This window comes from Scylla paramamosain, chromosome 4 (genome assembly GCF_035594125.1).
Source record: "Scylla paramamosain isolate STU-SP2022 chromosome 4, ASM3559412v1, whole genome shotgun sequence".
Taxonomy (NCBI): domain Eukaryota; kingdom Metazoa; phylum Arthropoda; class Malacostraca; order Decapoda; family Portunidae; genus Scylla; species Scylla paramamosain.
Genome location: NC_087154.1, coordinates 4,870,001 through 4,893,142, shown reverse-complemented (window position 1 = coordinate 4,893,142; position 23,142 = coordinate 4,870,001). Strand labels below are relative to the sequence as shown.

Genomic DNA, 23,142 nt, shown 5'->3' with positions numbered 1-23,142 from the left:
AACTAGTCAGTGTAGTGAGGGTATGAGAAGATATACTGGGACCTACCTGTTGAACCAGTCAGTGTATGAAGGCAATAGGTGTACTGGGGTTTATCTGTTGGACTAGTCAGTGTAGCAGGAGAACAAGAAGGTACACTGGGGCTTACCTGTTGAACCAGTCATCAGTGTAGCGAGGGTAGGGGAAGGGGTCATTGCTGCTGAAATCCCAGCTGGCTCGTGCATTCTGTGGCCAAGAGAAAAGTAGCATTAGTGTTGTGTTGTGAGGCTTGCAGTCACCACCACCACCACCACCACCATCATTATCATTTCATCTAACCTCTGTATTTTCTCTAGTAGCATTGGATGGTGATGTGATTGGAGTAAAAAGATTCCCTCCCTGTGATATATTTCTGTGACAGGGAGTATGTTTAGTTTTAGGGCAGCAGCTTCTTTCTATGGATGCTGCTGACTGATGTGTGCAATCTTGCTTTTTATGAGTCAGCTGCAGGAGTGTTTGTGTGTCCAGTATGAAGTACATTTGTGGTCAGAAGTCATGTAACCTTCTGCACTCACTTCAGTGTACTCAGTTTTTTGCCTCAACTTTATTTAAGACTCCTGATTTGTTAACAGTCTCCTTACAAAGCTTAATGCCTGATAAATTCTTTGCAGATATGAGCGTCCAACCCCGTCACTGCTATTTGGTATCTCTTTAATCACTAACCACTCTGGGACATTTATTCTCATTCTACAACCATTTTCAAACATTATACTGGCTAGAAATTGTAAAATCAATTCTTTTCATTGCATTTCACATAGATGTTTATATTTTATACAATGGTTTTAGTGCTGTGAATTGTTGCATATCACAGTGAGAGGTTTAACAGCAAAGGAAAAAGCTAAGCACGTAGGTAGTTATAGCAGAAGGATAATCAGCTGTAGTCCATGAGTTTCTTAACCCTTTTGACTGCCACTTGGTACACCTTTCCCTAATTACCAATCACCTGAGATATCTTTACTTGTTTTGCAGCCACATCCAATCTTTGAATTTGGAAGAAATTGTAAAATGTATTATTTTTCATTGCTAATTTTCTTGTAGATGTTTTTAAAGACTTCATGCATTGATTCTGGTGCTGCTAATTGTTTTGTGTTGCAGTGAAAGGGTTAAATTGTTCATATATTAAAAAAACTGAATCCCTGTCATCAGCACTCAAGGTAAACATGAATCTGATGTGTTACTAATGAGGCCAAGATGACCACCAAGGCTTGAGTGATTTGTGGTCAGCTTGTCTGTTTTGTTTTAACTTTAAGATATCCACTCTTGCCAATGGTTACCAGTTCTCTCCACTGCAGGTATTTCTTGTGTGTTTAATTCTTAGTGTATCTTTTTATTAGTTCTTCTTTATTTTATTTTTGGCTGCTCCTGTTTGGGGTCACTATTGCAGAAATCCTCTCTCTACCTTACTTATTCCTCTCTTTATTATTATGTAGAGTAATCCAGCAATTCATCAGTATTGAATGGAAAGCAGAATACACAGATGCATACATATAAAAATTGTCTCTTTTATTCCCAGTCTCTTGAATTCAAATTTCCTTCCTGTAAAATGTCTTGACTCAGGCCAGCACCAAGACTAGTTAACTAACCACTTCTCACATTTTAAAGTCAAGCCAATTAACTCTCACCACAAGGCTCTTGCTCTTTAAACTTAAAAGTGCTGCCCACAACTTCCAACCTTTTGATGGAAAATATTTTACAGTCTCTTTGAGCAGGAAACATTCTGATCTGCCTGCTTCCTTCTATTATGGAATCTGTTTGTACAGGTTTAGCTTATATGATATCTGTATGCATGTGCTTTTATTGGTGTTCTTTTCCATTTGAGATGGTTCCTTTATCATATTCCTTGTTGTGTTTGCTTACAAGGTTTTTACTGCCAGTAAATTAATGTTATCTGTATGCATGTAATTAGATTAGTACATACATATATAGTAGATACAAGTAGATAAATTTATTTATTTATTTTTTGCTTTCATCTATGTACATTACTCATCCAATCATTCCATAGACCATACCTTCCTTTTAGTCTCTTCATGCATACTTAGTGCATCAGATATGTCCTGCAGAATTATGCTCCCCATGTATATATCAGAATAGGACAAGGGTAGAGGGGGCTGGATGGGTGTAATCTCTGAAGCTGACCCATCACATCCATCAGCGATCAAGGGAAGGGAAAGGAAGGGAAGGGGAGAGTAACTAATGCACAGAATTAATCTGAACAAGCCCCTGGTGAGTGTGGGAACCAATATATTGCAGTGTCCTTTGTTGAGAGATTTGATACCACCTCCTTCTATCACACACACACACACACACACACACACACACACACACACACACACACACACACACACACACACACACACACACACACACACACACACACACACACACACTCATATCACTCAATGTCCCTGTACAGATCCCCACCTAAGCTTTCACTCCATCACTCCTAAAGACCTTCCCTTCCCTCTCCTCCCCATCATCTTCTAAAGACCACCCCTCTTCCCCCTCTCCTCTCCATTACTAGGCCCTCCTTCTCTACCTTTCCTCTCCTGCTCTTTGCTTTAGTATCAGCACAATGAAGGAGATTTTCTGTGCAGCATCAGAAAAGGCAAAAGGGATCGGGGTAGTCTTTCTATATCTATGTACAAAAATAGTGTTCACTTACATAATTGGTGCGTAGATCCGGGTGCATGTAGTCAATACCTGTGGAGAAAGAGAGGGGATGGTTGCAAGCTTGACGAAATCATCTGAGAGAATGATTAATAGATAGGCCGAGTCAGGTGTAAAAATGGATATTAGTTAGATAAGTTAAGATGTAAGAATGGTCTTAAGACAGGCAAAATGTACGAATGATCATAAATTAGGCAAAATCAGATGTGGGAATAGTTATTAGCTAGACAAGATCAGATGTAAAAGTAGCTATTAGGTAGACAACATTAGATTTATGGAGATATGCAAAAACTGGTTCTCCATTAGGGCTGTTAATGAGAGGCAGCAGCATAGTAAGACTGTTGTAAGTGCATGGAGTTAGTTTCAAGAGGAGGTTGGATAGATTCATGGATGTTGATGGCTGGTAGTAACTTTTAAGTACTCAGGAATTGTCTTAGGTATATCAACTAAGCTTTTGCAGTCTGTTCTTATATTTATGTCATTGTCTCTAACAAACAAAACTTGTGTGAACTTTGATTTACATTGGCTTGCTTACCCTGTTATTCTCAATTTTTATAAAAGATTATGCTATTTTGTGTAAGATGTCATTTGATTAACTTTAATATGTATTGTAATGAATAATTGTCTTTTTCAATTTAGCTTTCTTGTCACAAATATGATGTCTCTTATTTTATTTCTATTTCTGTCTCCAAAACCATTACTGCAGTCATTCAGATCCCTCCCTCACTCCCTCATCATTCATCATCATTACCACCACCACCACCACCACCAGCACCACCACCACCACCACTACCACCACTACCACCACCAGCACTACTACCACCACCACCACCACCACCAACATTCAGATCTCCTGCCCTGTCTCCTCTTTCCACCCCTCCTCCTTCCATCCAGCACCAGAGCTATTTGTTGTGTATCCCCCCTTCCTCCTCACCCACTATGTTCACTATCACCACCATCAGTACCTACACTACTATTACTACTACTGCTACTACTACTACTACTACTACTACTACTACTACTACTACTACTACTACTACTACTACAACAACAATGACTACTACTACTACTACTACTACTACTACTACAACAAACTACTATTACTGCTACTACTACTACTACTATTGCTTCTGCTGCTGCTACTCTTCTACTACTACTACTACTACTACTACTACTACTACTACTACTACTACTACTACTACCACCACCACCACATCAGTAGCCTCACCGTCATCCATGATCGCCGTGGTCACATTCCGCCCAGTGTAGCCTTGTCGCCACGCCGCCTCCACGTTCAAGTCCAGGCGTGGCTTGCCTCCGTTCTGGCCCACGTTTTTCTGTAGGGAGGGACACGGTAGGTCAGGCGAGGTCATGGTGCTAGCTTTAAAGGGATTCTGTGACTGAAATAACTGTTGAAATGGTTGATACCGTGTTATTTTGATTTGTATTTTTTGTATATTCTGTTTGGTTACCCTTTGAAATGTTAGGACTGACTGACTGGCTAGCTGGTAATAGATGGGTTGGTTATACGAGTTTATATTGGGAATCAAGAGAAAGGAGAGGAGTTTCTGTTATTTTAATTGGTGATAATTTGCTTTTTCATTTGTACTGGTACGTGATATTGTTTGGTGTTCTTAGACGCTATAGTTTGCAATGTTAGGACCGACTGACTGGTTTTGCTGAGTATAGATTCTCTCTCTCTCTCTCTCTCTCTCTCTCTCTCTCTCTCTCTCTCTCTCTCTCTCTCTCTCTCTCTCTCTCTCTCTCTGTACGGACAAAGTCTTCTGATTGGTCGTTAGGGGACCATTCAACGCGTGGCTTTCCCCGCTCCCTGTGTGTGTGTGTGTGTGTGTGTGTGTGTGCTTTAAGTTGGTGTTACGATGATGGGATCTTGTTGGTTAGATGGTGATGATAGTGATGATTCTCTCTCTCTCTCTCTCTCTCTCTCTCTCTCTCTCTCTCTCTCTCTCTCTCTCTCTCTCTCTCTCTCGTCCCGCCTGTCACCACCACCACTATCACCACCATCATCATCATCATCATCTTCTTTATCATTACCATCACAACCACCACCACCACGTACGTATCTTAGTAATGATAGACAAACTTTAATCAACCCTTCATTGGAATCACGAAAGCACTTTTGAAAACCCAGTAACTTCCACAAGAGTCTTTCATGCACAAGTATTCGAGACGAGAGTGTGAAATGACCGAGAATTCATGATGAAGTATATGAAAAAAAAAAAAAAAATATTAGATGAATTTATGGATAGCAGAGTGGGTGGCTATAGATATGCATGTTTTATACAGGGACTGTCACGTGTAGGCCTGCTGGCTTCCTGCTGCAGCCTGCTTTACTTTTTGTGTTCTTTGTTTGTGTAGCGAAGAAGGGAGAGAAGGGAGGAAGGGAGAAAAGGAAGAGAGAAATGAGAGAAGGAAGTTCAGAAGGGAGTTAAATAAGGAAAGAGCGTAGGGAAATAAAGAATGAATGAATGAAGGAAAGATAGACACCGAAGGAAGGAAGGAAGGAAGGAAGGAAAGGAAAGGAGAGACGATGAGAGAAAAGGAAGAAGAAGGGAGATGAGGAAAAGAAGAAAGGAAGGGAGAGAATGAAGGAAAATAGAGGAGAAAATAAGGAATGAATGTAGGAAGAAAGAGAAGGAGGGAAGGAGGGAAGGAAGGAAGAAAGTTGTTTTTGGATCTGTTTCGTTCTAACATTTTTTTTCTGTTTTCTTTATACAGTGACGTGGGAAAAGTGAGGAAGGGAGGTGTGTGTGTGTGTGTGTGTGTGTGATGACGATTGGAGGTCGAGGGGGATTATATAATGTGATGTGTGGGTAGAAGCTGTCAGTCACGTGTGATAAGATACGAGAGAGAGAGAGAGAGAGAGAGAGAGAGAGAGAGAGAGAGAGAGAGAGAGAGAGAGAGAGAGAGAGAGAGAGAGAGAGAGAGAGAGAGAGAGCTATACATCACATACACGTCCACTCAACATTGTTTGTTTGTTTGCTTCCCGACTAATTCTTGTCGATAGTTTTGTTTTTGTACATAGTCTCTCTCTCTCTCTCTCTCTCTCTCTCTCTCTCTCTCTCTCTCTCTCTCTCTCTCATCTTTACATTTTATCTATTTATATGTCTACCTAAATACCGTGTGATTGATTTATCATTCAGTTTATCTATCTATACCTGTGTGTGTGTGTGTGTGTGTGTGTGTGTGTGTGTGTGTGTGTGTGTGTGTGTGTGTGTGTGTGTGCCCCGAGGGAGTCAGACCCAGGCCTTCTTTCCCTATAACAATAAGAAGAATAAGATGAATGGAAAACTTGCATTGTTCGTGGAATAAAAAGAAAAAAAAACCATAATGACATTTTAATTAGAAGAACGATTATATGAGAGAGAGAGAGAGAGAGAGAGAGAGAGAGAGAGAGAGAGAGAGAGAGAGAGAGAGAGAGAGAGCCAGCCAGCCAGCCAGCCAGCCAACTAACTAGCTAGAGCCAACGAGTCAGCCCAATGAACTCCACTGCGCGTTTCTGTTGCCATGGTTACGTAAATGAGAATGCTGCTTGATTATAATATGGCCTCAGAAACCCTGTAATAGCGTCCCCTTTAATATTGTAGTGTACGTAATGAAATAGTTTACTCGCTCGACTTAATTTGTTATTAGTATAGCTTCCCCCTCATGTAATTATTAAACTCAGTACGTAAATGGAGTATTTTCACCACCTGTGTTTGGTATTAGTGTATATTTTAACTTATTAACGAGTGATTGTTACATAAGAGACGTATGTTAAGAGGGGATCTGATAGAGGTCTGTAAGTGGTGTGGGGACTGTAATAAGATTGTTAAGCATAGTTCTCATGGTCAGCAATCAAGATAGGACAAGATGTTATGGGTTTAAGCTTGATAAAGTTAGATTAAAAAGTATATATAAAAGAATTGGTTCTCAGAGTAATAATGGAAGTTATATTTAAAAAGAGTAAGAAATTGGTTCGCAAAATACTTGTAGATGAATAGAATAGACGCGGTAATCTTGCTGTTAGTGTTAAAGTATTAGTGATATTTAACAGAAAAAATTATGGATGGGTATGATAAGTGGAAACAGGTGGATACTTTTCATACAGGGACTGCTACGTGTAGGTGTGGCGTCTTATTGCAGCTTCCCTTATTTTCTTCTGTTCCCTTTTCTTATGTAAAGATAATGGATGCATTCTGTCATGTACTGGAGACTTGGAACTGTGTGTGTGTGTGTGTGTGTGTGTGTGTGTGCCTACGACTTAGAGATTTTAAGAGAGGACTATCAAGAAACTAAATTGGTCTTTCATTCAGATCCTTTACTTGTTTCTTTTCTGCGAACGGCATTGAGAGAGAGAGAGAGAGAGAGAGAGAGAGAGAGAGAGAGAGAGAGAGAGAGAGAGAGAGAGAGAGAGAGAGAGAGAGAGAGAGAGCAAACAACAACAACAACAACAACAACAACAACAACAACAACAACGTTACAATATTTCAACACCCCGTCCGTACCTGTCATCACCCACGCTGTCATCCCAACGCGCACACAATTACACCCACCCACCCAGCCACCAACACCCTCCCCTCCCCCAACGCCACCCCTCACACCTGTCACGCACGTCACCTGCCAGACTATCAGACCATTGGGTAATTAGTCTCCCGGACCGGCGGAATATTGTGAGGCACTGGGCAAAACACAACAATTAGAGCAAATGGAACGACGTGGTTATCTCATTGGAAAGGCAGGAGAGATATTTTACACAACGAGGCTGGCTAGGGTGGAGAGAGAGAGAGAGAGAGAGAGAGAGAGAGAGAGAGAGAGAGAGAGAGAGAGAGAGAGAGAGAGAGAGAGAGAGAGTATGAGTTGATGGGTAAGGGGAGGGAGAGAGAGAGAGAGAGAGAGAGAGAGAGAGAGAGAGAGAGAGAGAGAGAGAGAGAGAGAGAGAGAGAGAGAGAGGTGAGGGGATGTGTTGCTGCCACTGTTTATTAAATTTTTTAAATAATTTTTAGGGTAGAGGAATTAATGCCATATAGTTGATTATTATTCCCTTGGTGCTTGAAATCCGTGCAGTTTTATTCTGGCTTTATTTATTTATTCATTTATTATTATTATTATTATTATTATTATTATGAGAGAGAGAGAGAGAGAGAGAGAGAGAGAGAGAGAGAGAGAGAGAGAGAGAGAGAGAGAGAGAGAGAGAGACGTTCAGTTTATCGTTCTAATCTCTTATTTGACCTTTTGAAGCTCCCAGCGACGCAGCGCTAACAATTTGCTGATTTCTGAGTCTGTTCCAGTTATCTACCAATCAGAGAATCAGTTCTTTTCTCTATATTGTGAATGAAAGCAGCCTTATTTATAATGGTGATGCATTAAGAGTCTCATGTTTGCTGTATCGGTGGCAGTATCTTATCTCTCACCTTCCTTAGTGATAGCTTTATTGCGTCTAGAACTAATCAATCAGCTGCGGCAGTTGACACGGTTATGGTCTCGGCCTTGAAGGTGGTGTACGATTTGATCTATTTCGTAAGTAGGGTTTCCTTTTCCTTGCATGAGAGAGACAGTTGGAACCTCTTGTTTTTATCTTAGTTGGAAGTCTCTTTGTTTTTTATCCCCGAGTCTGTTTATTGGTCTTAGGTCGTCCTCCCTTGTGCATAAAGTAACAGTATCACTAAGGGTCTCTTAATGCAAGCGTAGTGAATTTTTCATGTAATGGATAATATTGTTAACCATTACATATATCATTACATAATATTATTATCTATTACATATTATTATCCATTACATATATTATTGGGCATGAATGCAATAACTAAAATAATCTTTATAAATGAGACAGGATTTGTTTTATGTATTAAAAATTGTTTTTTACATCTATTTTGTGTCAAGGAACACACACACACACACACACACACAAAAAAAAAAAGCCGCTCTTTAAAAATAGAATAACAAACAAGTAACACAAACTAAGATAGTAATAAGTAAAAATGTAAACAAAAAATAAAGAAATTTAACTTCACATATAAATCGACGGTGATGGTTTTTTTACCATCACCGTTGGCCAGTTTAGTTCTGTGCACCATCCCTCAAGGCACAGTACATTACAACCACTAACTTTGATAACACACGTAACATTAACACGACCCATCCATGGCTGGTGGCCCTGAATGCTCAACAGAGCACCACTTTATCCGGGCAGCAATACATCGCAAGGGGTCCTAAAGTGTGCTGTCTGTCCTCGTAACTCGAATAATGCACGTAATACTTATATCCGTTTCTAGTGTGGTGACCCTGGAGAGAAGGCAGAACTGGCCTTTATCAGTGCAGCATGACTGTGAAAGGCCTCTCAAAAGTGTAATATATTTGTGGCCGTTGGAATATAATGATGCACGTACTTGTAATAGTAATAAAGAGCTTTTAGTAATAGAAAAGCTCTTTATTACTACTGACGCTGAATGGGGAGCAGGGCTGACTTTGACTTGTGAAAGGCCTCCCAAAGTTTAGTATATTTATGACCGTGTGACTTTAATGTAATAATGCACGTAATGCGCAACCATGTCTTTCTAATGAGTCTGGATGGAAGGTAGAACCGAGTCCATCACTGCAAGAAAATTATGAAGGTCCGCTGAGAAGTGTGATATATTTATGAGCATGTCACTTAGATATGATAATGCACCCGCTCGTAATATTGCTTTTCCATTATTACCGATTCTAAATGTAAAGCAGAACTCGACTCTCAGTGAAACAAGATTAGGAAAAACTCACAAATTTGTTGCCATGTGTTTTATATTAATGTAATAATGCAAGCACTCGTATTATTGCTGTTCTATTACTGCTGACCCCCAAAGCAAAACAGAACACGAATCTATTTGTGTCACAAAATTATGAAATACCTCTCAAAGTTTTGCATATAACTTTGATTTAATGAACAAACTCATAATATGGTTTTTCTATTAGTGCTGACCCTGAATGCAAAGCAAAACTCAACTTTATCAGTGTAACAAAATTATGAAAAAAGCCTCCTAAAATATATTACATTCATGGCCATGTGACTAATTTTGATTAATGTAATGATGTACGTACTCGTAGTATTGCTTTTCAATTACTACTGACCCTGAAAAAAAAAAAAAAAAACAACTTTAGCAGCGCGGGAACCTTACCAAAAATCTCTTGATATATATATATATATATATATATATATATATATATATATATATATATATATATATATATATATATATATATATATATATATATATATATATATATATATATATATATGTATTTTTTTTTATTTACAAGGGAGGCAGACCAAGGAAAAAATCTGAAAAAAGAAAAAAAATAAAGAAACTGCTCGTTGATTGTCTCACTCTGAAAAAAAAAAGAGTAACGAATTGCAAACGAAGAATGAAATTTGGTTTGGAGGCGCCTTGACACTTCTCTCTTAAACAAGGTCAAGTCGTAGGAGGCCGCGGAATGGTGAGGGAGGGAGAAGGGGGGGTGAAGAGATGCAAGGTAATGGTACAACTTTAATAATTCACTCAGCATAAAACAGTATCTGCGTCTTGGTTGTAAATTGAATAGCATAGCACAAGTTTATCAGTGCAGCAATTTTACCAGATTGTCCTATGAAATATATCACATTGGTAACCTAACTTTAACATAACTCAGTGGGTATTATATTACATTTCTGTTACTAGTGGTCGTGGATGCAAAAGGTGAACACAGCTTTATCAGTGTAGCGATGTCACCTAATAGTTTCTTGAGATATATTACAGTGTTTGTGTAACTTTAATAATTCAGCGGATATTACATTTCTATTACTGTTGGCTGTTAACTGAAAGGTAGAAGACAACTTTATCAGTTCAGCAACCTTGCCAAAAGTTCCCCTTGAAATGTATGGCAGTGGTAGTATAACTTTAATAATTCAATAAGTATTACGCTTCAACAAGTATTGCGATTCTATTAGTAATGACCGTGAATGCCAGAGTTGGAAACAAAATTGATCAGTGCAGTAACCTCGCCCAAAAATTCCCTTGAAACATATTACACTGGCTGCATAACTTTAATAATTTGACGAAACTAAAATATCTGTTACTGTTAGTCGTGAATTGAAAAGTAGAACACAACTTTACCATTGTAGCAACCTTACGAAAAAGTCACATGAAGTATTTTTTTTGATACTTCAACATAACTTTAATGATCAAATGGATATTACAGTTCTATTACCGCTGGCTGTGAATGGAAAGCACATCTCCACTTTATCAATGCAGCATCTTTACCAAAAAGTCTCGAGATGTACTGCAGTGGGTAGCAGAACTTCGGTAATTGCACGAAACTTAAAATTTCTATTACTAATGACCGTGAATGCAGAAAAAAAAATCATTACACTAACCTTGTCAAATATCCTCTTGCAATACATTACTGCGGTTGCATAACTTTAATAATTTCACCAAACAAACTTTCTATAACAACTGGCCATGAATGGAAAACTGAACACAACTTTATCAGTGCAGCAATCTCGCCAAAAAAAAATCCCTTGAAATATATTACAATAGTAAAGTAACTTTAATAATTCAACGGACATTACATTTGTTACTATCGGCCGCGAATGAAAAACAAATCTCAACTTTATCAGTGCGGCAACTTTACCAGAAGTCTCCTGAATTACATCGCATTGGAAGCATAACTTTAATCCATTGACTGGTGTGGCTTCGTCTCAGCTCAGTGAAATGGGTTTGTACTGATTGAAGAACATAAGAACACTTAGGAGCTGCAAGAAGCCATCAGTCCAACGCGTGGCATTCCCTTTATGATTCTATTAAAATCGTTGGTGCAGCCACACAAGTGATATCTATACACTTCTTTGGACTATTGTTTATTTTCAGTGGTTTTAGTTAGTTTACGCACTATGTTTAACTTTTTTACCCGATTATAATTATTTTATGTAATTGTGTAGTGGGTCGGTCCGCTAGACTATCCCTTTTCACCAGGAGCCGACAGGGAAAAGAGTGTGAGTGATGTGCGTGAGAGGGTGTGGTGCTTTGTCTGGGCCACCCGTTGCAGGATTGTCGGCCTGCTATATAGATAGATAGTGGTCAATAAACCATACTATACTCATACTATACTATATTACGCAATAAAGCATGCCTGCCTGCTTCCACCTATCATCCTCATCCATAAATATCAGGTAATGGCTTTGAAAGATGACCCTCGCAGTGGAGATGATTGATAATTTAGTGAAAGTGTTTTGGTGCATGTGTTTTGATCTTTGCTTCGTAATTGCTCTTGGAGTTACTCAAATGAAATTAATAGAGGGTCATTATCAGAGGGCTAATAATTCAGGGAAGATAAATTTTCTGTTATTAACAACTCAACGATATTAACATACTTGCTTTGAATTGTCTTTAAGTTTAATAGACTAGAAGTTTCGAGAGTAATTTTCAAAGATGGCAACAATAACAAAGAAGTAGTAGTAGTTTTTTTTTATTCATCTTTTTTTTAGGTAAGAACGACTCTGGCTAAGGGCAAGAAAAGTCAAACACACACACACACACACACACACACACACACACACACACACACACACACACACACACACACACACACACACACACACACACACACACACACAAAAGGTGCCAGTCCCCAACGTGTAATAAGAAATAATTATCCAAGACTATGAGGAAAGTGATCTTGACAACCCCCTCGAAAAAGTTAAAACATCTTGATGCACATAGTTCAGTTTTTGCTCATTGAAACTGTCCTTAATACCTGAAATGCAGTAAGTGTTGTAATGTCATTAAAAATCGACACAAATATAGCGTCTTTATCTTTCGTAGGTTTTATGCTTCTTACGTAATATGAGTTTTTGTTATTGTATTTTTTGTATGGTTTTCGTTGGCTACCAGAAATGGCTTGAAATACATCAGTAGTACAAAGTTGAAGCAGTCACTGATGTCAATTTTCTATGGTTTAGTGTTAATACCTTACATAAATTACAGCAGCAACAAAAGTTTCGTAATATACTGAATATTATATTTTCGTTACAAATTTACTACCGTTTATCGTTCATACCTCAACAGAAATGGCGTGAAATACATTGCTGCAGTAGCAAAAGTTTAATAATTCACTGGCTATTACATTTTCATTACCAATTTACTGCTATTACATTTTTATTCCTAATTTCCACAGATTAACGCCAGTACCTCACTAGAATCGGTTTGAATTACACTGGTAGCAAAAGTTTAATTGATATATAACATTTGCATTACTAATTTACTACGGCTCGTAATGGCGGAATGTCACTGCGTATTGGTAAAAGAGAGGAAATGCTGATGTGATAATAAATGACCTGGGGAGAGTAGCAGAGTAAAGTCATTCAATGCAAGCGTGGACGTGAGCCATTCATTGATCTATGGTTTCATTCACACGTTCGCTAAGTAATGACTCTCTCTCTCTCTCTCTCTCTCTCTCTCTCTCTCTCTCTCTCTCTCTCTCTCTCTCTCTCTCTCTCTCTGAATGTAAATACTGTTACAATAATTGTTCTTTTCTTTTTTTTTTCTTTTCTTTTTTTCTTTTCTTTTTTTTTTTTTAAATCTGTTTATTTTTATAAGCAGTTGTGCGTATCTTAGGATTTTTGAGAATTAGAGAAAAACAGCAAAATTTCAGGTTTAATCTGGGGTGATTTATTCATTTATTTGTCGTGTAACTGTTTATTTGTCTACCTGTCTGTTTATCTATCTATCTATCTATCTGTCTATCCATCTATTAGTCTGTGTGTATGTATGTTTGTATGCATGTATGTTTGTATGTATGTATATATGTATGTATGTATGTATCTAATCACACTCCATAACAGAAATCCCGGCTGCTCCGTGTGTGTGTGTGTGTGTGTGTGTGTGTGTGTGTGGTGTGTGTGTGTGTGTGTGCATGTGAAATGTAGTGAATGGTTTAATTTCGCACACAGCCATTATGTTTGACTAATGTGTGTGCATATCGACCCACTTCATCATGTGTGTGTGTGTGTGTGTGTGTGTGTGTGTGTGTGTGTGTGAAATGGTTATGGCTCTGATAATATTTCTCTTTCATGTCTGCGTAGCATGTGTATGTGTGTGTGCGTGTGTGTATGTGTGTGTGTGTGTGTGTGTGTGTGTGTGTGTGTGTGTGTGTGTGTGTGTGTGTGTGTGTGTGTGCGCGCGTGTGTGCGTGTATGTGTGTATGATGATGATGATGATGATGATGTTATTGTTATTATTATCGTTATTATTATTATTATCATCATTATTGCTTCAGTTTTTCATCATGTATTTCTATTTATTATCTGAGAGAGAGAGAGAGAGAGAGAGAGAGAGAGAGAGAGAGAGAGAGAGAGAGAGAGAGAGAGAGAGAGAGAGAGAGAGAGAGAGACCACTCATCTTGCCTCATGAAAAAGAATATCGAAAAAAAAAAAATCCAGAAAAATTAAAATCAGTCCAAGAAAAAGTACATAAAAAAAATCTGAATCGAGAATAGAAATAAAAAAAAAAAAATCAGTCCCAAAAGGTATAAAACAAAGGAATAAAACAATAAATAAATCATAGTCGAGAATAAAGGGAAAACTAAACAAAAATAATATATGTAGAGACACGCGTCTTTTTCCCACCTATCTTAAGACGTGCGTGTGTGTGTGTGTGTGTGGGTGGGGGGCAGTGTCCTCGCGTGGCCCTCGTCAGACGCTCCATCACCAGTGTGCATCACGAGGCGCAGTATGACCTCTTTTTATGGAGTCATCTATCTTTTTTAATGCCTCACGTTATATATAAATAAATATATATATTTTTTCCTTTCCTCTGGCGGGCTTTTCATCTTTCCTCCCTCTCTATCTCCCTCCCCGCCAGCCACACTCCCTGCCTATCTGCCCCTCCTTAAATGCTCGGTGCGTGGGTCAGGGAAATGATCCTTATACAGTGGGAGATTTATCTGTCTTATGTAACTGTGTCTGTCTGTGTGTCTGGCTCCCTACCTACCTTTTTTCTCAGTTGTTTACCTTTATGTCTGTGTTTACTTGTTTATTTATTTATGTATTTATCATTTTGTTTATATATCTCTCAATCTAATCATGTATGTATCTGTTTGTGTCAGTATATTTATCTATTTATTTTGTCTGTCTGTCTGTCTGTCTCTCTATGTACTTATCTATCTACTGTCTTTCTGAACCCAGTATCTATCAATCCTACCTAACTGCCAGTTCATCAGCATATCTACCTTTCAGTCTATTTACTTATCCACTTGTCTCTCTATATTCATCTGTTAACAAGTCTACATATTTATCCAGCAATAAATTTTTTGATGAATTTTATGGATGGTAACAAAAGATGGATATTTTTATGAAGTGTTGGTCAACTGGCCGTTTTGCTTCATTACATCTCCCTTCTGGTGTTCAGATGTTCTTATTTCTTATGTTGTAATGATCTTGTATTATATTCAACCCCGAAAAATTAAGACACGCCTGGATTCTGAAATAGTGACGGAATTTTCCCATGTAATACACGCTCCTCGGGTCGTGATGATAGTGACGACGACGATGATGACGACGAGGATGATGACAATGAAGACAATGCGTATAAATGGACCAGTTTTGCACAAAGAGAGGAATTTCTGACCGTCAAGTGTGGGAGACCATCCAGGATTCCATGAACCTGACAAATGGTGGAACATCAGAGAGAGAGAGAGAGAGAGAGAGAGAGAGAGAGAGAGAGAGAGAGAGAGAGAGAGAGAGAGAGAGAGAGAGAGAGAGAGAGAGATTAAACCCGTGAATCTTAAACTGCTAGACAAGAAAGTAAAGTACTGAGCTGTCATTAGAATGTTGTTATATATATATATATATATATATATATATATATATATATATATATATATATATATATATATATATATATATATATATATATATATATATATATATATATATATATATATATATATATATATATATATATATATATATATATATATATATACGGGCAATAAGGCAAAAAAAAAAAGGTATCTCAATAAGTTTTTTCATCTGTTGTCGGGAAAGGAATACATGTTAGGATATAAAATTATAATATTAATCTTTCCTCGGTATTTTTTTTTTTCCGACTTTCAAGAACAACAAGAGGAGTGAATCTTTGTGTTGCTTGCAAATTGCGTCACGATTGGCCGGACTTAAAACACTTGGCATTCAGACAGACAGACAGACAGACAGACAGACAGACAGACAGACAGACAGACAGACAGACAGGACAGACAGGCAGGCAGACAGACAAACTCATGCATTGGGACTTAAGTGGGTGGTGGGCTCCTGTGCGCGCGCGCACACACAGGTGTGTGTGTGTGTGTGTGTGTGTGTGTGTGTGTGTGTGTGTGTGTGTGTGTGTGTGTAGATGGGTGGGTGTGTAAATGGGTGGGCGTGTGTATTCATTTGTGTTTGTGTGTGTGTGCGTGTTCTCTTCGTAGAATGAGGATAATGGGGACAAAGAACCTTCTCCTCCTTCTCCTCCTCGTCCTTTCACAAGGGCATTACAAGCAGGCTGCGGGAACAACACATAACTTGATTGCATAGCTTGTCACATTTCCACCTTAGTTATGCGGCTGTTCCCCCCCCCCCCCCCCCCCCTCTCTCTCTCTCTCTCTCTCTCTCTCTCTCTCTCTCTCTCTCTCTCTCTCTCTCTCTCTCTCTCTCTCTCTCTCTCTCTCTGTGTGTGTGTGTGTGTGTGTGTGTGTGTGTGTGTGTGTGTGTGTGTGTGTGTGTGTGTGTGTGTGTGTGTGTGTGTGTGTGTGTGTGTGTGTCATGCTATTCCACTTAGAATCAAAATCCCATTAGCTCCGCATCTGTTTGTGATCTTTTCTGTCGATCCGTTTGTTTTCGTGTACCAGCTTGTGCAAAAAATAACAACTATACTCATTGTTCTGCAGTATCAACACAGGAACGCTTCATCAGGAACTCAGCCATTGCGTCTTTCTCTTTGACTCAAAATCTCATCAGCTGCGTATATGCTTGTGATCCTTTTCCTTTCTATCGATTCATTTATGTGTCCGTATACCTGCTCATAGGGGAAAAAAAAAAACTATACCCAGTGTTTTTTAGTGTATAGTGTTTTGCAGTATCAGTACAGGGGCATTTCATCAGGAACGAAGACTTTAGTGACTTACTCTTAGTGTCTGTGGGAATCTAGGTAGTATGATTATCACCAAAGCGAAGGTAAGAAATAGATCGTTGTCATAGTTTCTCTCATTCCACTAATGCACTCATCTAAGGCAGCTCCCTCAAATCCTCTCTTGTAAAATTTATCCATGTCTAGTTATCGGGGAGGAAATTAGGAATGATTACGAGAAGCACATTTCAGACATTTATTTTTGTGCTGCAGTGTCCTTAACCCTTTATCTGCCACTTGGTACACCTTTCCCTAATTACCCATCACTCGAGACATCTCTACTTGTTTTTACAGCCACAGCCAGTTTTTGAATTAGGAAGAAAGTGCAAAATGTATTCTTTTTCACCGCCAAATTTCTTGTAGATGCTTATAAAGACTTCACGCATTGCTTCTGGTGCTACTAATTGTTTTGTGTTGCAGTGAAAGAGTTGATAATGATGCATCTATTTTTCTTTAATTCTACTACAGTGTTTCAAGTAGTGGATATACAGCCTTGGGGGAGCTAAAACTAACCTACTAATCTTTTGTTTTGTCTCTGTGTCCATGCAAGCAAATTATTTTAACAGTGAGTATCAAGTATTTAAGTGGGCATTTTTTTTATTAGATTTTTGTTGCCCTTGGCCAGTATCCTTCCTACATAAAAAAAACAAAAAAAACAAAGAGAAGAGCGTAGCAGTAAATAGGACTTTAGTGATACAACAAGACACGAAAAAAAAAGAGGAAGAAAATATCAAGCAGCGGGAAATCGAAATAGTCATTGCAGATTTAGGATTACGATTGTGATACCGGAAAGAAAGAAAGAAAAAAAGAAAAAGAACGAGATATTGGAATGAAATACTGACCAGTGACTTCATTACGGATTACGGATCAAGCAGCGAAAAACGAAATATTGACGTACCGGATTCATTACGGATTAAGGATTTGGGAGCGAAAAAAAAGAAAAAAAAATAACGAACGCACAACGCGAGAAGAGGAAAATCCATATTAGCTTTTGTTATCGAGTGGAATGGTAGTTGAAGAGAAGGCAGGCGTATAAACACACTGCAGGAAAGAGAGAGAGAGAGAGAGAGAGAGAGAGAGAGAGAGAGAGAGAGAGAGAGAGAGAGAGAGAGAGAGAGAGAGAGAGAGAGAGAGTAGTGTAAGTTCATGATATAATTTTGAGACACCACTGACAACAAACATGTATCAGTAGGAAAGATCTCACTTTGTAATCTTATCCGGCGCCTTAGGATCTTGTCATTGTTGTATCATGACACACACACACACACACACACACACACACACACACACACACACACACACACACACACACACACACACACACACACACACACACACACACACTCACACACACACACACACACACACACACACACACACACAGCATCATACTCACCAAGTACCACTGGTAGGGGAAGTAGGGGGTCGGTGGGGTGCCTGGGGGCCTGCAGGGTATGGAGTGGGACCAGGTTCTCTACCCGGAAGGCCTTGAACCCTCGCTTCACCCTGCGGAACCCTGCCTGCTGCACCACGCTGTGAACCTGGAAGGGAGAAGAGACTCGCTTAGTGGCTGCAGACAAGGAGGGTGACTGAAGACTTGCATAAAGAGATTGGCCACTAAATATGAACCTGCCAGGGAGAGAAGACTTGCACAGTGGCTGCAGACAAAGAGGGTGACTGAAGACTTGCATGATGAACTTAGAGGGGGTTAAATTTGAATCTGCCAGAGTGAGAAGAGACTCGCTTAGTGACTACAAACAAAAGAGGGTTACTGATTACCTGCGTGAAGAACTTAGGGGATAAATTTGAATCTGTCAGTGAGAAGAGACTCGCTTAGTAGCTGCAAACAAAGAGGGTTACTGAAGACTTGCATGATCAACTTAGGGGTAAATTTGAATATGTCAGAGTGAGAAGAGACTCGCTTAGTGGCTGCAGACAAAAATGTTTACTCAGACGTGCATGAGGGGCTTAGGGTGCTGACTTCAGGATGTGCATTCTTAGATGACTGGAATGTACGTCAACTTGGGGCAAAGGTAGAAAGGCTGGGCGTGTCAAGAAGTGAGTCTGAGGTGATATGGGCGTGTCTAGAAGTGAGACTGAGAGGGGACTCGAGGATTTACAATAGGAAGCATAGGAAAAACCCAAGAGTCGGGCACATAAAATGGAGTTTGGCATGGCAGGATGAGACAGAAGGGCAGGACTAACAAATGATTGGCAGTTTTGGGAACAAGGCGCTGGAAAACAAGGGTGATAAAGGGAAAGCTGACTTGGGTAATAGAGGCTGCGAGGATAATGAAGGAGTAAAAAGATAAAAAAAGATAGGTTATCGTGATTGGCAAGTCATTAATGATTCTTTGCGCTCATAATTCATTTTTTTTTCTTTTCATCCTTTTTGTCCGCCGCCGCCGCCCTCTTCCTCCTCCTCCTCCTCCTTTTCCTCCTCCAGCTTATCATTTTATCCTTCTTCTTCGTCTTTGTCTTCGTTGCTTCGTTTTCGTCTCCTCCTCCTCCTCTCGAGACACATTGAAGGGAGTAGGAACGAGCCTGCACTTGACTTTCTCCTCCTCCTCCTCCTCCTCCTCCTTCTCCTCCTTCTTCTCCTCCTCCTTCTCCTTCTCCTTCTCCTTCTCCTTCTCCTTCTCCTTCTCCTTCTCCTTCTCTCTCCTCTCTCCTCCTCCTCCTCCTCCTCCTCCTCCTCCTCCTCCTCCTCCTCCTCCTCCTCCTCTCCCTTCCCCCAACATAGTAATACGGGTTAAGATTCTGTGACCTTAAGGTGGGTCACGTTCTGGAGCGACAGGCCACGTTAGCAGATTTTTCTTTATGAGGCCTGACAGTGAGTGGCGGTGGTGGTGGTGGTGGTGGCGGCGGTGGTGGTGGTAGTGTTATCACGTTACCCTTGTTGGTTGGGTTTTTGTTTATGAGCAAGTAAGGCGGTTAGTGTTGATTTGGTGTTTGTGATTTTTGTATTTTTTTTTTTGTTCTTTTTGTGTGTGTGTGTGTCTGTGATGTCCTGTGGTGTGGTGTCCTGTGGTGTGGTGTGGCTTTGAAAGAGACGCGAGATGTTGATGAGAAAAAGCGAAGATAGTTTACGTTTTCACTGCGTTAGGTAACAAGCCACAGCACTAACAACACCGTACACTATACAATCATCTACACGACAGAAAGAAATGTTGAAAGAGTAGATTCTCCCATTTCTAACCAGTTTCGTGTTTAGTGGAGGCCATAGAGCAAGGAAAAAAATGTCTCTACGTGTTCTGTGGATTAGGAAATATGTTCTTGATAGTAGTGAAAGGGTTAAGTACGTGAATTAAATGGCGTAAAATAAGTTCTTGTTTGTTTTGGTTTGTCTTTTTTTTCCTCTCTCTCTCTCTCTCTCTCTCTCTCTCTCTCTCTCTCTCTCTCTCTCTCTCTCTCTCTCTCTCTCTCTCTCTCTCTCTCTCTCATTTTAATTCTAACTTTACATCCCTCGTCTCCTCGGTGTCCCCTTACAACACACACACACACACACACACACACACACACACACACACACACACACACACACACACACACACACACACACACACACCAAACCTTCAGGTTTGAGGGATGGGACCAGCAGGATGCGTCTGTAGCCGTCTTGTGGAGCCCAGCCCGTGAAATTGTGTTATCCTCGAGGCGCCCCAACCACCTGAGCCGTGGGGGCCGCCAGGTGCGCGTGGTGGGGGAAATGGGAAGGATAGGTGTGTGTGTAGGGTTGGGAGGGGGGGGGGGGCAGCGGAATAGGTGTGTGTGTGCGTGTGTGTGTGTGTGGTTGGTGGTCGTGGTGGAATTGTTGTTAGTGATGGTGATGGTGGTGATGTTGTGGTGGTGGTGGTGGGAGGAGGAGGAGGAGGAGGAGAGGATGGAAGGGGAGAGAGGTTACCCTACAGGCAACCTTTTATCAGAGAGAGAGAGAGAGAGAGAGAGAGAGAGAGAGAGAGAGAGAGAGAGAGAGAGAGAGAGAGAGAGAGAGAGAGAGAGAGAGAGAGAGAGAGAGAGAGATCCATGACTTTATGCAACCTCCTCTTGAAAGTATGTAATATATCTGCTCTTATAATGATCATGGTAAATCTGTCCCACACACTTACTGTCTATTTGTGAACCAAGTATTGTATGTAAGAAACGTGAACCGCGACAGTAAGACGAGAGAGAGCAAGGAAACTATAATCACAGTCTTCTGTTGAAAGTAATGTCTTTGCGCTTATAATAATCTTGCTAAGCTTTTCTGTCCCATTCACTGACTATCCTATTTATGAACTAGTCCTTATGTACTCTGCAATCTAATAAACAACACGACCCATGACAATAAGAAATATAAAAAAAGGTAAGAGAATTGCAGTCACTATCTTAATTCTTGACGTCGTTCTTTTCCCGTGTCTTTTAGCTTTTCTTTCCAAATTTTAACTCATCAGATCTGCCGAGAATCTGTCAGTTGCTTTTGTTCGGAAACTGTCAACATATCAGAGGAGTTTAGCTTGAGGGAAAACACACACAATGACACGGAAATGAATGAGGAAACAGTTAGTGTCAATGCTTGCCACTTACAGAACTAGAAAATCACCAGGATTACATTTATTAGCGACAAACATGGTTATTGCCTATTTACTAAAGCTTTTCATTCTGTTCTTTTACTTCCTTAAATTTTCCCCGTTCAATTTATATCTAATTTATTATATTTTCAGCTAATCACTGCTGGGGACTGGTAAGTTGCATATATTTAAGTACAGAAAGGGAGTAACAAAGAGGCTTATAAGGAACCAGAAGTAGTTATCATTTGCCATCCTATTTTACTTATTATTATTATTTTTTTTTTTATGTAAGGTCTTGGCCAAGTTCGACAAAAAGAATGAAAAAAAAAGAACAGTAAAGTTGCCAGTCCCAAAAAAGGATAACCCAAAAAGAACATCCAAAAATTACGTGTCTTGAAGGTTTTTATGTGGTCAGCAAGTTAGGAAAAAAAAAAAAAAAAACGGCAAAACGAGAGAGATGGTTCTGAAGAAAAAAAAGATGCCCACTAAAGATGCCAGTCCTAAAATGAAAATAATTTAGAAAAACGTCCAAAAATTACGAGAAGTGTATTGATACCTGTTCGTATGTTTTTATGCAATCTAGATTAATCAGGACGAAACAAGAGATACAGAAGGAAAGTAAAGCCACTGTCAGAACTCAACTGTTTTTCGGTATTTTCAGTATCTTCCCTTCAGTTTTAAGTGGCATTTCCTTTTTTTTCCTTTTATGTAGTCAACAATTTTATATAGTCGACAAGCTAACGGTATAAATGAACCACGATAGGGGGAAAGGTTTAATAGGAAGAAAAGGAAGTTGTCATTGTCAGAACTCTAAAGTATCTTCCTTCAGTTTTAAGAGTCAATTACGTTTTTTTTTTTTTTTTATGTAGCCAGCGAACTTACAATTGCAATGAACCACGACAGGAGGAAAGGTTGAAAAAAGAAGCAAAGGAAGGAAGTAATCGCTATCAGAACTGTAAACTCGTAACTTCAGTATCTTTCCCCAGTTACTTCTTTTTTCATGTTGTCGACAGGGTTACGATAAAAGTGAACCATAGCAGAGCAAGAGATGCAAAAGAAATCAAAGAAAGGGTCACTGTCTAACTTATAACGCTTTCAGTATCTTAACCAAAATTTTAAATGACGGTTACTTTTTTTTTTGACATTACAATTAAAAAAAATAACCACGACAGGACAAGAGGTGGAAAATAAAATAAAGCTTTAAGTAATTGCTGCCAGAATTCAGAACTTTTGTATCTTCAGCATCTACGCCCAGTTTTAAATGGAAGGATACTAACTTACTAGACCTCTACCCACTGCACGGGGTTGGCAGATTGCAGACATTAAGCTAGGGAAGGGGAGCAAGGAGAGCCGTGACAAGCCTGCATGAGTATCTGGTGTTATTTATTTATTTATTTATTTATTTATTTATTTATTTTTTGCATGGGCGAATGAACGAGGTCTGTTTGCAAAATGACTGAGTGTAAATCCATTGTATTTTTGTTGTGCCAGGTGACGTGTGTATGTGTGTGTGTGTGTGTGAGTTTGTAACGAAAGTAAAGATAAAAAGAAAAAAAATGGGAGAGCTGTCTGGAAAGGCAAATGAGAGAGAGAGAGAGAGAGAGAGAGAGAGAGAGAGAGAGAGAGAGAGAGAGAGAGAGAGAGAGAGAGAGAGAGAGAGAGAGAGCACATACATTCACTCATCCATACACACACGGAAACAAACAAACATATT

General features: G+C 39.5%; 1 protein-coding gene across 1 annotated transcript in view; it reads right to left on the bottom strand.

Annotated features, from left to right (window-relative positions):
* LOC135097617 (neuroendocrine convertase 2-like) overlaps positions 1-23,142 on the bottom strand; it is a 52,459-nt gene that overhangs the window by 18,766 nt on the left and 10,551 nt on the right. The window contains 5 exon segments of the mRNA XM_063999555.1: positions 147-223; positions 2,700-2,737; positions 3,933-4,041; positions 18,275-18,301; positions 18,303-18,419. Of these exon segments, the coding sequence (XP_063855625.1) occupies positions 147-223; positions 2,700-2,737; positions 3,933-4,041; positions 18,275-18,301; positions 18,303-18,419 (368 nt within the window).